Below are 14,592 nucleotides of genomic sequence, written 5' to 3' on the forward strand. Positions count from 1 at the left end.
ATTTCTCACACTATGTGGAACATAGTACTATTGGGGTCCCTAGTCTTTTGCTTTAAAAAGACAAATTTTAAAACCTGGAGATGTTAAGTATTAAATAACTTGCCAGCATTATACAACTAGTTAGCAGCAGAGGTGAAAATGGAATCTAAATTTCTTGAGATTAACAATTCATAATTCTTTGCTATCATCATGAAGACGTTATTTAAATATATCAGAAGAGTAGTATCACTACAGTCTAGAGTGATCAGAGAACATTTTATAAAGGTGCAATTTTAGCTAAAAATTAAAGAATGAGTAGGATTTAAATAGGAAAAGAGGATGTGTTAATCCAAGTAGAAAACAGAACGAACAAAAATAGAGAAGTAAAAGCAAATACTATATAGAGAAGTAGAAATGAACACCTACTCAGGTTAGGCCAGACTGATTAGAACAGGAGGTTCAGGTGGAAGGATACTGCAGGTAAATTTGGTTAGAAATTTGAGGCCAAATTTTGAAAGGCTTTGCAATTTAGGCAGAAGTACCCCATTCAGTTAAATGTGAAGCTTTTTCTTAGCAGAATTGTCATAATAAACTATTATTTTAGAGAGGTAATTTGACAAAAATGTATCACAAGGGCTAATGATGGAAAGAGAATGGAAATAAGGAGAACAATACAATTTATTTATTCATTGTTAAGTCAGTCACCAGCAAGTATTGATGGTGTACCTATGCGAATTACCTGGAGATCTTAGTGAAAATGCAGATTATGATTGGGGCAGGCTGAGATTTTGCATTTCTAACAAGCTCCGAAGTGATACCAAGCTTTTGGTACATGGATCACGGGACATAGCAAGGAGGTAGTAAATTCAGTCATGCATCTAATATAAATTTTAAGCAAAAGACTATTGAAGATACAAAGTTGAAACAGACACAGATCCTGTTTTTGAGGGATTACAGCTCAGTAGTAAAAATATTTTAGTAAATTCCAGAGCTTAAGCTCAGGTTTGGAAGTAGAATTCAAAAGAAAGGGATTAAATAAAAGAAAAATTGTGAAGGGTATTAGATAGAACAGAACAGTGTCAGTATTGATTTATCTTTATGTGGATTACAAAGCCTCAAAATGGTATGTGTATGTAAACACAAAATGCCTATAAAACCCAGCTATTAGGCCTCTTTACTACAATTTTATATCCCTGTCTAGCAACATACTATTTCTTCATGTTCATCCTCCATTCATAATCTATCTTTTCTTGGCTTTTGTAGCTCTTTTTCCTATGCTCATTCCCTAAATATAGGTCACCCTTAGCTTTCTGTCCTTCTAATTCCTTATGATGATGACTCCCAAATCTTATATCCACAGCCCAGATATGAAACTAGTCAAGCCTGGACATTCCAAATTGGTACAAATTTATGTGAGTTTATATACTTTTAAGCACCATCTCATTTCTACCTTAAAGATGGGATAGTAGATTTCCTAGTTTTCTTTCTTCATGGCTGGTTCAATAACCTATTAGCCTCCTTTCGTCCTCCTAGCAGCATAAGCTACTGTGGGGGAAGAATCTAAGGCAAACAAAGAAGTTTGGATAGGTAAATAAGTACAGAGTGCTATAGGTGCCAGCCAAGGCTGTGGCGGCCAGAACTTAGTTAAGATATTGGTCATTTGGGCACATATGTGCTTCTCTGTGTTGGCATTTTTTTCTTTTCTATCAATTTCCTGATAAATTTTCTTTGAGGAATTGCTATCTTGTATGGCCTAACCAGGGTGGGAAAAGGATTTGTTAGTTCTGGGCCAGGGTTATTTTGTTTCCCACCAGACAATAAGCTCCATGAGGGCTAGAATAAAGTGTGTCTTGGTAACGACTATGTCCATAGCACTTAATAGGGGTACATCTCCTAGATTAGACGGCCCTCCCATCTTTTCCTATATCATCTTCTTTCCATGAAACCAGCTGCCACTATTCCACCTGTACAACACTGTCCAGAATAATCTTTCAGGATCCCTTCAAAGTCAGTCCAAAAACCTTAGCCACAGGAGCAGGCCAGAAAGTATGGCACTGACAACAGAATTGCATTAGTAACTAAGACACATCCCCAAAAAGTGCACAATGTAAAGCTTTGTGGCTGCGGTTTATTTGTTTTATATTTCTGATGAAAAGGATCTCGGTGGGAGAGCTTCCAAATGGATCTGGCAAACTTTTAATTTTAAAAATTGATGAGCTGCTCCCTCAGACTTAAAAGAAGATCTTATACATTTACCTCTTGAGTATAACAGCAGTAATTATGATCCAAATACACAGAATCCACTTGAGGAAACTTTTTAAAATAAAGTCCAGCATTAGTTGAGCTTATATTAATATAATCCCTAAAGCTTATATTAACATAATCCCTAAAACTGATTTTAACTATTCAGTTACTTATATTTCTACATCAACTTTAAGACAGCTCAATAGTAAAGCTTCCAAACTGCCAACCTGGACCTTCTTCCTTTGAAGGCCTGAAGGGCTGGGGAATACTCACAATTAAGAAAAGGGTTCCCCTACCTGGAAAATTGCCATCACAGAAGCCTGCCCTACTCAAATCATGTTGGGTTTGCTTGGCTGTGTCACAGATTGGTGTTTGGGATTTGAATTGCCCGCTTTTGCTGCTGCCAATTTGTGAAGATGCCTCTTCACATTAAAGCAAGAAGCAGAAGAGGAACAAGTACTGAGATAGCAAATTGGCTTCTTATAAAACTGGCACATTTAGCAGGAATTATCAAGGCAGACTTAACAGTACAGTTGTTATTTGGGCAAAGCCTTACAACTTCCAATTTGTGAACCAAACATGTCCTAAATTCTTAGTGCTTACCTAATGTTCTTAAAATAGGAATTTTCTAATCATCAAGGAGAATTTAGATCTGAATTTAATTGGTTCTTGTCATCTTTATAAACTGCCTGCTTCGCTTATGGAATAAATACCATTTACTGCTTAAAATGCAAAATTTTAATGTTTAAGTCAACATAATACATTCATTTTCTCAACATTTATCAGCAGAGGTCTCTCATTTTCTATTTGTTAACAAAGAATATTCTTTCTACCTTAACAAGCATGTGTTTATGAACAAGGGATTCTTCCCACTCTCGATGAGAGACTTTTTTAGTGGCTACTACAGTTGCCTGTCTTAATCCTTGAGAGTAGCTATTATAGTTGATATTTGTTTCTTCTAAGAATAACCTCTAGGTATTACTGTAGCTTTAGAAATTGTTTTCCTACCCTAACCTCATAAAAAGTAATATCTTCCAGAAACCCTTTCCTAATTATCTCAAACCAATTCTGATCATTTTGTCCCACTTACCATTTCTCCTTATATATTTTTTCATTTTAATTAATATATTAATATTTTAATTCAATGATATCAATGTAATTACTTACTTCAATCATTTTCCTAAATTTCTTTTCATATGTTTTCTGTACTAACTTGTAAACTTAAAGGCAAGGACCATGCTGATGTTTTCTTTTTTCTTTATGTGACTCTGTAATACAGAATACTCAGTGAGACTGAGGAAGGACAAAATGATGGCTCTCTATAGTACGTAGCTTGATTCCATACATGAAGTAGACACAGAAAACGTTTACAGTTGAGGAATTTATCCTTGACTTCTGAAGGAATTAGGATATGATTAATATATGTCCTGAGCTATTTTTGTTATCTTGGTATGATTAACTGCAACTATTCCTTAATCTACAAATCCTAGAACTTTTTCTCACCATCTGACTGTCATCTTCATTCATCTTAAAATGATACAATTTGCAGTTGGTATAACAGATGAAATAGGAAACTAATTAGCAGCTGTTGTCCATCTGTGTGTTTATATAAAATATTTTAAAATAAAAATGCATTTGCATTCTGAATATTCTGAAATTCATAAATCCTAAACTTGGATAAAGGCTCTGTCTTGGTTTTGAATTTCATAGCAGACTTCATGGTAAAGCAAAAAGAACTTTTTGCCAGAATCAGGATTATAGTAATTTAGGCAGATGAAAATTTTAGAAAGCAAAAAAAGTCTTAACTGAAAGTGGGCCCCCAAAGCTAATCAGAGTGAAATCTGAAAAGATACAGTGTTCAAAAGATATCATACCCTCCAGATATATTCTCCTCCTTCACAGAAAATGATTAGTTAATATAGTTTTGAGAAAGCCACATTCATTCTCTAGTACATTTATTTTGAAATATGCTTCTCCTTTCTCTTTTTTCTACCTTTCTATTAAGTTCAAGCTTATGTGATGAAGTTAAAACTCTAGGGAGAGTACTATTAATATTGGTAGCCATATCCCAAGTTGAAGATGAATGTCATGGCTTTGGGAAGAAAAGATGCTTTTATTTTTTTCACTCAGGTCAAATAGTAGAATGTTCCTATGTTCAAAAAGTGAGAGGGAGAAGAGCATGATCTACAAGATGCAATTGCAAGGATTGGATCAGTTTCTCCCTCTAGCCTTTAGTTTATGTGTGAAGAGAAAGTAGTCATTGTGTTATGTAACTTTGGGTATTTCCACACTGAACACAATATATTAGAATCAAGAGGAACATCTGATGTTAGCTAGTCCAGTCTTTCACCCAGTAAAGGTGTTAAGGAAAATCTCTAACACTTAGCTATCAAGTTTTTTGTTATTTGGGGGGTTTTTGTTTGTTTTCTTTTTTTTTTTCTTTTTTTTTTTGAGATAAGGTCTTGCTCTGTCTCCCAGGCTAGAGTGCAGTGGCATCATCACAGCTTACTGCAACCTCAAACTCCTGGGCTCAAGTGATTCTCCTGCCTGAGCCTCTCAAAGTGGTAGGATTACAGGCGTGAGCCACCGCACCCAGCAAATCATCAGGTTTTTATTTGAATTCTTTTAATGAGAAAGATCTTACTGCCTCGCGAAGCAGCACATTCTATTGTTGAATGGCTATTATAATAAAGATGTTTTTCCATTACACTGAGCCAGTCTTTCTCCCTATTTCTCCCATCCTTTAGTCCTAATTCTGCCCTCTGAAGCAACACCAAATAAGATGACTGCCTCTACAGCCTTTCAGATATTTGAATACACAATCTTGTTTCATCTTAATCCCTTCTCAAAGAAAGTACTATTATGGCTATATATATGTTAAGTAATATCTTTTTCTATCCCCAGACAATATTATTTGTCCATAATGTAATTACAGTTGTAATAACTAAACCTATTTATTCCCAAAGCTACTGTGGAGAGAGTGACTTGAAATCATGGCTCATTCAGCTCGTTTACTGAGTGCCTTCAATGTGCAAGGATTTGGCAGGACAACCATGCAGACTGGATGAAATGAGAACTTGTCTTGTGAGATAGTTATATACTGTTGTATCATCTTTAAAATTTGCCTTTTATCACAATTTGTTGCCACTCTTTATCCATTTAAGTTATTTTAACTTTAAATCCCATTTTGACATTAATATTGACACTCCTGCTTTTTTGCTATTTACATTTGTCTGGTGACTTTTTGTCCTACGCATTATTTTCAATCTTTCGTCTCTTTAAGTGTCCCTTATAGATACCATTAAAATAGAATTTGAGCTAAAAAAAAAAAAAAAAAAAAAGGGCAATCGTACATCTGCTTTAAATTACTGTAACTCTGATTTTAGCATAAATTTTTTGCTTTACCAGGAAGTTTGCTATAAATGATTCCCTTGATGTTTTTGCGTTCATCTTACTTTTTGTTTACTGTCTACACAACTTTATTATTTCTTCCTCTTCCTTTCCCTAATGTTGGTCTGACCCAGGTACTATTTATTACCTTTTATTCCCTTATTATTTTGAAAATTATGCTATACCATTCCCCTTGTGTTTTCTTTCTAATTTCTTATAATCAAATATATATTTATCCTCTATTATATAAAAACAAAGTATTAACTATATCCCTCTTACAACACATTCCCATTTCTCCTATGAACCCCCTACACCAATAAGATGAGACCTTAGAATACTTATATTTCCCCCATCTCCTTCCACCCCTCAACTTTTAGGTAATGCTGAACTAGTGCTTTTATTAATAATTCTAGACTATTATTAAGTTTTCTTTTGCAGTATATCTCTACAACTTTGAGAATCCATATTTATTACATAATTATAATTCCTCAGCTTAGTCATTATCCACTTAGATTTAGCTACATATTTTTATAAATGAATATGTGTATGTGTATATATTTCACTACTGTTTGGTCTCCTCCATCTTCCCCTATTTTAAGGTCTCTTTTCTGTTTCATTATTCTCTTTACAGTCATTTTTCCAAAACATTACTTGGTCAATTGTTATCTGAATTTTTGACTTTTCACAAATATCATTCTTCTATTCTGATTGATAAATGGTTTCTAAGTGAGTATAGTATTTCAGGGTTGTGTGCCTTTTCTTTCAGAGATATGTTGATGTTAATTTATTGTTTTCTAGTTTTCAGTATTGTAGGTAAGAAGTCTAAAAAACCAGTGTTATTTTTCCTTTTTAGTAGCCCAATCTTTCTGTCAGGCAGTTTGTAAGATTTTCTCTTTGTCTTTGAAATTACAAAATTTTACCAGTACATACTTAGGTTTCTGTTTTTTCATCAATCTTGCCTGGAACTCAGTAATCCTTTTCTATTTCTAAGCCCAACTTTTTTCAAATAAATGAAATTTTCCTCTTGTCTCCCTCTATTCCTTTCTATCTTTATGGAATTCCTATTAGTAAAATTGCTCTGTCCTCCATGTTTCTTATTATTTTTCTGTATGACTTTCATCTTTTTGTACTTTTGTACAATCCTTCGAGATATTTCTACCACTTTTTTTTCCTAGGCCATTAAGTGAATTTTTAACAGGTACTATACTCAACTTGAAAATCATGTTTTTTGTTCCAGAACTCCCTTTTAATGTCATAATTGAATTTATATTAGTGCTTTAATTGTTTGTTATTGTTAAAATTGTCTATTCCCCTAGTAGTTTTATTTCACTAGATGTCCTAAATAGTATGCTTATTCTTCTATCTTCCAGTGGCATGCTTCTTAGATTGCTGGTATTTTCCTTTACCTACTGAGAGTTCTATTTACTGTCAGGGCTCAGGGAGCTGCTAGGGTACTTTGGATCTGATGGAAATGGAGTTCTAATGGAAAAGAGAATCGCAAGTAGTAAAAGGCACAGAACTCTCAACTCCTGAATTATCAAAGCACCAATGGCAAGCTGCCAGTCTTCTATTGAAGTACAAAAAACAAAAGCAAAAAAATCCTCTGTGCTTTCTGGACTCTTTAGTTGTAAAGACTGAGCTTTCAGTGCTGGGTCAACTTAAAAATGATACCTTTGTGCTCAACCTGGATCCCAACCAGCCACAGATTCTTAGAATCAGTGAAATGTTAGAGATGGAAAGGACCTAGGCCAAATGTCCTCATTTTCCAAATAAAGAGAATAAGACTTAGAAAAAGATGATAATTTTTTAGGATCATCTAGGTAATTAGCAGTAGAGATAAAGCTAGATTCTAGACTTTGTAACACTCAGTCCTTCCATTAATGGCTCTACCTTCTGTTACATTCTTAGCATTACTAAAGCAACTATGTTACAGAATGCTTTCACATAATATTGATACTCTAAGAGAACAATGGTTAGGTACTTAATAATTCAAGTGAAAATGAATAGAAAGTGTTAGTAAATCAAGATTCATGCTAGTATTAGAATTATCTTTAAAGAAATGGTTAACTATCCAAATCAAATTAAAACTGCAGTTGTTAATGAAGGAAGATTTAATTGATATCACAATATCCCTTTAAGGTTTACCACTCTGAGAAAAGGGAGACTACTGATATATACCTAGAAAATTTAATCTTCTTTTTTTTTTTGAGACAGAGTCTCACTCTGTTGCCCAGGCTAGAGTGAGTGCCGTGGCGTCAGTCTAGCTCACAGCAACCTCAAACTCCTGGGCTTAAGCGATCCTACTGCCTCAGCCTCCCGAGTAGCTAGGACTACAGGCATGCGCCACCATGCCCGGCTAATTTTTTGTATATATATATATTTTAGTTGTCCATATAATTTCTTTCTATTTTTAGTAGAGACGGGGTCTCACTCTTGTTCAGGCTGGTCTTGAACTCCTGACCTCGAGCGATCCACCCGCCTCGGCCTCCCAGAGTGCTAGGATTACAGGCGTGAGCCACCGCGCCCGGCCTAGAAAATTTAATCTTCTTAATCCAACAGCCCCTCTAGTGGCAATGATGAGAAAATATTTCGAATTTTATGAGTACAAAGACATATATTTAGATAAATAATGATAAAGAGCTTTTATTTAACAGTGTACTATGTATAAGAAAGTGTCTTTCACAATGTGAATATTACTGCAGTTTGGAAAAATAGTAGAAAAAACACAAAGGTGACCTTGAACCTGTCACTGCCTTTCTGGAATCTTCTGATCTGTAGTCAGATGTGTTATTCATTGCTCCACTGGCCCACAATTTGTCACTGCCTATCTGAACCTCAGTGTCTTCTCTTGTCCTGCCTACCTCATAGAGTTGTGAAATTAACACAAAGGTAGAAAAATGTATTGTTCTTTTTACAACATAAGTATTATTGTCTTTAATTTTATGTCTTAAATATCAATTGACCTTATATATAGGAAGTTATATTCTTAAATATAAGGTCAGATTATAATATTTTGTAGTTTTAGTCTCCTAACCTTGAGAAAATTAACATATTATGCTTTATTTATTTGGTAAAACTGAGAAAATTACAAACTTTTCTTTCTAATATAATATTCATGATTATAATCCTTGTTTTCTATTTCCTTATATCATTATTCAGAGTAATCTTTTAGTCTTAGAAAGCAAACTCAGTTATCTGTTAAGAGTCTGAAAGAGGGAGTATGAAGTAAATATTAAAAAATATTGCAGCAAAAAAAAACATATTAGCATTTGTCAACTCTGAGAGATGGATACATGGATGTTTATTACACTATTATGTTGGAAATGTTTTCTAATTTAAAATATAATATGAATCATAAAAAATAAAGTGAATTTATGTAAATAAGCTCTTAAGTTATATTTAATCAAAATCTTAGTTTCTGTCTAAATATAGGATTCAGAATCATGTTTGTTTCATTCCCTAGAACTGTACCAACATGTCCATATATACAGTCTTTTGCTGGTCATCCAGGACAAATCCATACCTGTTGCCTCAGCACCCTCTATTTTTGATGCTTTTGCACAAGAGTCTCCTGTGAGAATCTTCCTTCTATGACATGTCATATGCCTGAAAAAAAAACTGTACAATCACATCTGATTAGATAGGGAATGGAACAAACATTTAATGAGAAGCCAAAAGTTATGGTCCTAGCTCTGCCACTTACAGCTCTATTTAGACTTTAATATGCTATTTTGCCTCTCTAAATATCACTTACCTTTTCTTAAAATGGGCAAATAATACCTGTTCAGTCTACTTTACAGATTTATTGTGAGGTAATAAATGGAGTTCTAGATTCTCTGACTATTATCATACATTTGTACTGTCTCTCTAGTAAGCCATGATGTCTATCTAACTAGATCCCCAGATACCAGAAATGTACAACAGAAAGTAGAGTCAGAGAGGGGCAAAGGAGGATAAAGAAAGGCAGGTCCAAATAATGGGCCCAGCTTTGTCATTGGACAAGATGATCTTTCCAACTTTGAGATTCAATGGTTTTGTGGATCTACTAGCTACAGAGTAAAAAGTAGCATTGAGCATATTCTTTAAAACATGATAAATTAAAATAAGGTTTTAGAACAAAAATCCCTTTTAATTTATTTCTACAAATTATAAAATTTCATGTGGACAGTTGATGACTCTGCAGTTTTACAAATTAGGAAAAAAATATTTCCCGGATAACACAAAAATAACGAGTTAGGGGGGAAAAAAATTACTGAAAGTATGTTTAGTTTGCAGTCATCAGCTAGCCTGTCCCAGGACCTTTATCCACCTACAAAGATTAATACCATGACAATGTGCATGTCATTGCTGCTTTGTTTCCCATGGCTTTACAATAATCCTTTAGATTCAACATATGTTTTACATTACACATTGTAAGATTGGTCAAATTAGCTAATATCTCTTTGTATTAGCACAAAATCATATTTTGTTGATAATATTCATTATCCATTCACTTGAACCACATCCTATATTATGGTGTGTTTCTGATGTTTTTTCCATTTACTCCATAGGTCAGCCATTGGGCTCAGCATAATAATAATATGACCTAGCAAGGCAAGGAGCCCAGAGCTCTGGGCATCAGGAACCCATCACATGCACATTGTATAGTATTCAACACAACAGAATAATTTGCTGTCTTTTTACCTAAAGAAAAATGAAAAGTATTAATGAGAAATCTGTTCAAAATACTTAATTCAAAAATATTTTAAATACACCCATTATTCAATATAATTCTTCTTAGATATTTGCCAAACCAGTTTAACTTCAAAATCCATGTAAGAGATTTTTTTTTGAAGCTTTTAATGTTTTATACATAGATCTACCATCAATGAATACCTTTTTTGGCTGCCTATGCAATCAACTGAATGACTTTGAAGGGTCCCTATGTTGGTAGGCTGAACCTCATGCGAGCCATTTTTCAAACTTTTACTTTTGTCCCTTCTCCTTGGAAGCTTGCTTTCCAGAGCCAGAGCAACCCCCAGTACACTTATGGACAGGCCAGTGCTAGAGGAAAAGAAGAATTTTACCCAGATCCTGTAAGAGAACCTCATAGTAAATAAAATTATTCTGGCTGGAACCAGGCCTACCTTGCCATTTGGACTTTTCACATGTAGTTCTGTGAATGTATTTAAGTCCCAGTCTATAATTTTCTTCTGTGTTAGTAATGGATATTCTCCAGAATAAAAACTGCAAAGCATGCTAAAGTTGAACTTTGCCAGGTTGCTAGGTATTTTTGTGTGATTAACTTCTGTTAGCACAACAGCAGTAATAATGACAACTAACCTTTTTTGAAAACTTAGTTTGTTCCAGATACTATTCCAAGTGTTTTATATGTATTATATCATTTAATTCTCATAACAACCTTATTATCCCTACTGTAGGGATGGAAAACTAAGGAAATGAGAAACTTGTCCAAGGTTACATTTCTAACAAGTAGTGGAGCCAGGATTTAAGCTCGAGCAGTCTGACTCCAGAGTTGACATTCTTAATCTCTATGCTATGCTATGCCACCTCCCTACTAGCTTATCTCTTAGAGAGCCTGTGAAGGTAGTGTCTCTGGTAGGTCTCAAGTTCTTCTCCTTTCTTCTCTCATGACAGGATAAAAACTGAAGTGCTATCCTAGTTACAAATCATGCCATCTGGAGTCTAACTTTTCTTCTTCCTCTCTCATCAAGTAGTGTATTAAGGTAAAGGGACATGAATAAACTTCACTGTCATGAGAGATATATACTGTCTCATTGAGAGATCATCTGGTTTCAAGTTAACAAAAATTGCTGAAGCTAGCTTAAGCAAAGGAGAGATTTTTGAGGAGGATATAGGGTTATCTCATGGAACCCAAAAGCAAGAATACAGCTGGGCCTGAAAAGGGACTAAAAGTAGGAACTAGAAAATCGGAAGTCAGGATTACTGCCTTTATAGTTGTTCATGTTAGATATCCATAGACAAGAAAGGGAAAGGAAGAGTCAGGTAGTTTAAAGGCAAACACTCCCTCCTCCACAGATAAGAAGTTCTCAGAAAAGAAGGGTGTTGACTGAACATGTACCTCTCAAAAGGCACCCTTTCTCTGTACTGCATCGCTTAAAGGGAAATGCCAAGGGCAGGTCACATTGGTCAGTTGCTTTGTGTGGATTTAAAGTGACTCGGGGGGATAGGCGGTACATGGGCAATGTATGTAATTTGAACTTTTGTACCCCCATAATAAGCTGAAATAAAAAAAATAAATAAAAGTTTATTTTCAACAAAAAAATAAATAAATAAATAAATAAAAATAAAGTAGTAACTAAATAGTCCCTTTCAGCTACTCCCTACTATCCTGTCCCTCCATAAGCCTTGCTGCTTGGCATTTTGTTTATTCTCACTTGATCAATCTCAAGTTAGGTCTTTTCAACCCTTCTAACATCCAGAGGATAAGACCCTTTATTTCTCTCCATCTCTTCTCCCCAGGCCTTTGACCTGTGCCGTCAAAGGGCCTTGTGCACTTTACTTTTCAGTTGACAGTCAGGAACCTGCCTCGTTTTAATCCCTAATATTCATCTTATACTTTTACCCTCTCAGAACATTTTGTATGGTCTCTACCTTCCTTGTCCTTTTTTTTCTACCCTTTCTTTTCCCAGTAAACCCCTACTGGCTCTTCATATGTCTAGGGATCCCCTCCCTCATTTCCTAATAGATTAACTCCAAATTCTTAGGCTTTACTCTTTAGGGCCTTCCAAAATCATGTCCTGTCCTACCAATCCCAGTCATTCCCAATCAAGTCCTTCATTATATCCAGGCCATTTTCCATAGTGATCTAGAAATACCACAGACATAATCACTATTCCAAACCTATGCTAATACAGACCCTCTTGCTTATAAAGCCTTTTCACATTCCTTTCCACATCTCAAAATCCAGCTTATTTCTCGGGGGCTTACTTAAGTCATTCCCTCTAAAGAGTCTTGTGTGACCTTTCTAACACCTAGGGTGACCAACTATCCTGGTTTTCTTAGGATTTCCTAGGATGTCTGACTTTCAGTTCTAAAATAGAGATATTCCTAGGCAAACCAGGATGGTTAGACATCTCTCAACACCTCACTGTCTCCCTTCATTATACTGCCTTGCTAGAGCAAAAAGCCCTGTGAAAGCACCAGTAATCTCTACTTTAGTACTTACAAGGTCCTTTCTCCACAATAAGAGTTATGGTTCCATTGGGCAGAGACCCTTTGGTTCCCACTTCAATCAAAATATAGTGCTGTACTCATGTTAATGCCACCTACTGGTGGTTTACTTTTAAGTTGGCACTATATCCAAAATCTTTTCCTTGTGTGTTAATTTATTTGTCTTTATTGTTTTCCAGCCCAGATGACTTACTCAATGCCTTGAATGAGGGGATCAGTCGTGCTGATGTCATCATCACATCAGGGGGTGTATCCATGGGGGAAAAGGTATGAAAATATGGAGCTCATGAAAATTTACCTACTGTCATGTCCTTGCATGTGGTCAACTAAATGTGGTTTGGTTGGCATCTGGTATTTATAACCAGGCCCCCACAAAGCTGAAAATCTATGGCTCTTCAGAAATTACTGGTCCTGAGGCAGCGTGGTAGGTTAGGGAGCTTACCTCAGGAGCAGCCTGGAGAATCCCACAAGTTGCGGAATGGTTTTTGCTATTCCCCTGGAGACTTGTAGTCTGTTTCTCACTCAATTTTGTTGTATTAGGACTCCCTTTATACATGATATTTACCCCCAAGGTTAAGTTCCAAAATCCTTCCTTCTACTTAAATTTAAACATGATCTCCCAGAGCCGACGAACTCACCCACCACATATTCCAAAACTAACCAAGAGCCCTTAGCTCCACTTCCTCACAGAGAAGAAAGAAAGGATTAGGCATTTCTTTTGCCTCTCTTTACAAAGGTGATAAATAATAATAATGAAACTATATATATACACACATATATGATTTTATAGAACTAAGATTATTTGTACATGGTAATGCTTAGTCCTATGAAAACCTCAATTAGAATATTCTCAATATCATTAAGTTTATATATCTTAATGAAATGTGTTCATTCATCATGACTATTGGGTCCATTGAATGACATTATAAACAAAATATTCTTTACCATAATAACCAACCTTATGTATTGGCTCAAAAATATTTCAGATCATGTGCTTACTTCGTCAGCACATATACTAAAAAATATTTCAGACCACAAAATATTTTGCCAGCCTAGAAGCCCTTTCCATGTTTTCTTTTATCTTATGTTAATGACTAAGCCGAAAAATTATGGTATTTTCATAATAGCATTTTTTATTAAAATTCATATTTTCAAGAGCTTGATTTATTTTAAGCTAGATGTAATATATATATCATTGTTCTTGGTCTCTGCCTTCTTTAGCTATAAAACTGCCTAAATTTATAACCTAACTCTTTGAATAGTAAACTCTATTGGCTCTGAGAGCAAATGTCAGAATTTAGTAGCCTAAACAGAGAACGCTAGCCTTCCATTCACAAACTGTAGTTTTTTTGTTTGAGAATAGCACTTCAGTTGCCAAAAGCCATGGAAGAAAAAGAATCTCAGTCCAAGACTACCATCACAAATTACCTCCAGGAGTGAATGACGTATGGGTAGATGTTCTTATAGCAGACAGATCGCTGGGTTAATGTTCACGTAAGGCCTCCCAGAAGTCTTTAGCCCCAGGTAGAGCAAACTGCTGCAGACCTCTCCTGAGATCACAAAGGCTAGGGGGCGGAGGTCTGCACTATGGTAGAGCTATAAGAAATAATTTGCAACATGTCTGTTTTCATTACCATCCAACTGCCTGTGGTACTCTCAGTATCACAAAAGCATACCCTGATGTCAGGACTATTTAAATGTTAAATTTGTTATTTTCAGAGATTGTTTCATATATAATCTATCTTAGCTCCTAATTAACTGAATTATGGGGTAATACCTATTTGG

General features: G+C 35.2%; 1 protein-coding gene across 12 annotated transcripts in view; it reads left to right on the top strand.

Moving 5' to 3' along the window:
- GPHN (gephyrin) overlaps positions 1-14,592 on the top strand; it is a 540,339-nt gene that overhangs the window by 498,804 nt on the left and 26,943 nt on the right. For all 12 annotated transcript variants that reach the window (XM_069487828.1, XM_069487899.1, XM_069487867.1 and 9 more), the window contains one exon: positions 12,987-13,074. In XM_069487828.1, coding sequence (XP_069343929.1) covers positions 12,987-13,074 — 88 coding nt within the window. The remainder of the gene's footprint in view (positions 1-12,986; positions 13,075-14,592) is intronic.

This window comes from Eulemur rufifrons, chromosome 2 (assembly GCF_041146395.1).
Source record: "Eulemur rufifrons isolate Redbay chromosome 2, OSU_ERuf_1, whole genome shotgun sequence".
Classification (NCBI taxonomy): domain Eukaryota; kingdom Metazoa; phylum Chordata; class Mammalia; order Primates; family Lemuridae; genus Eulemur; species Eulemur rufifrons.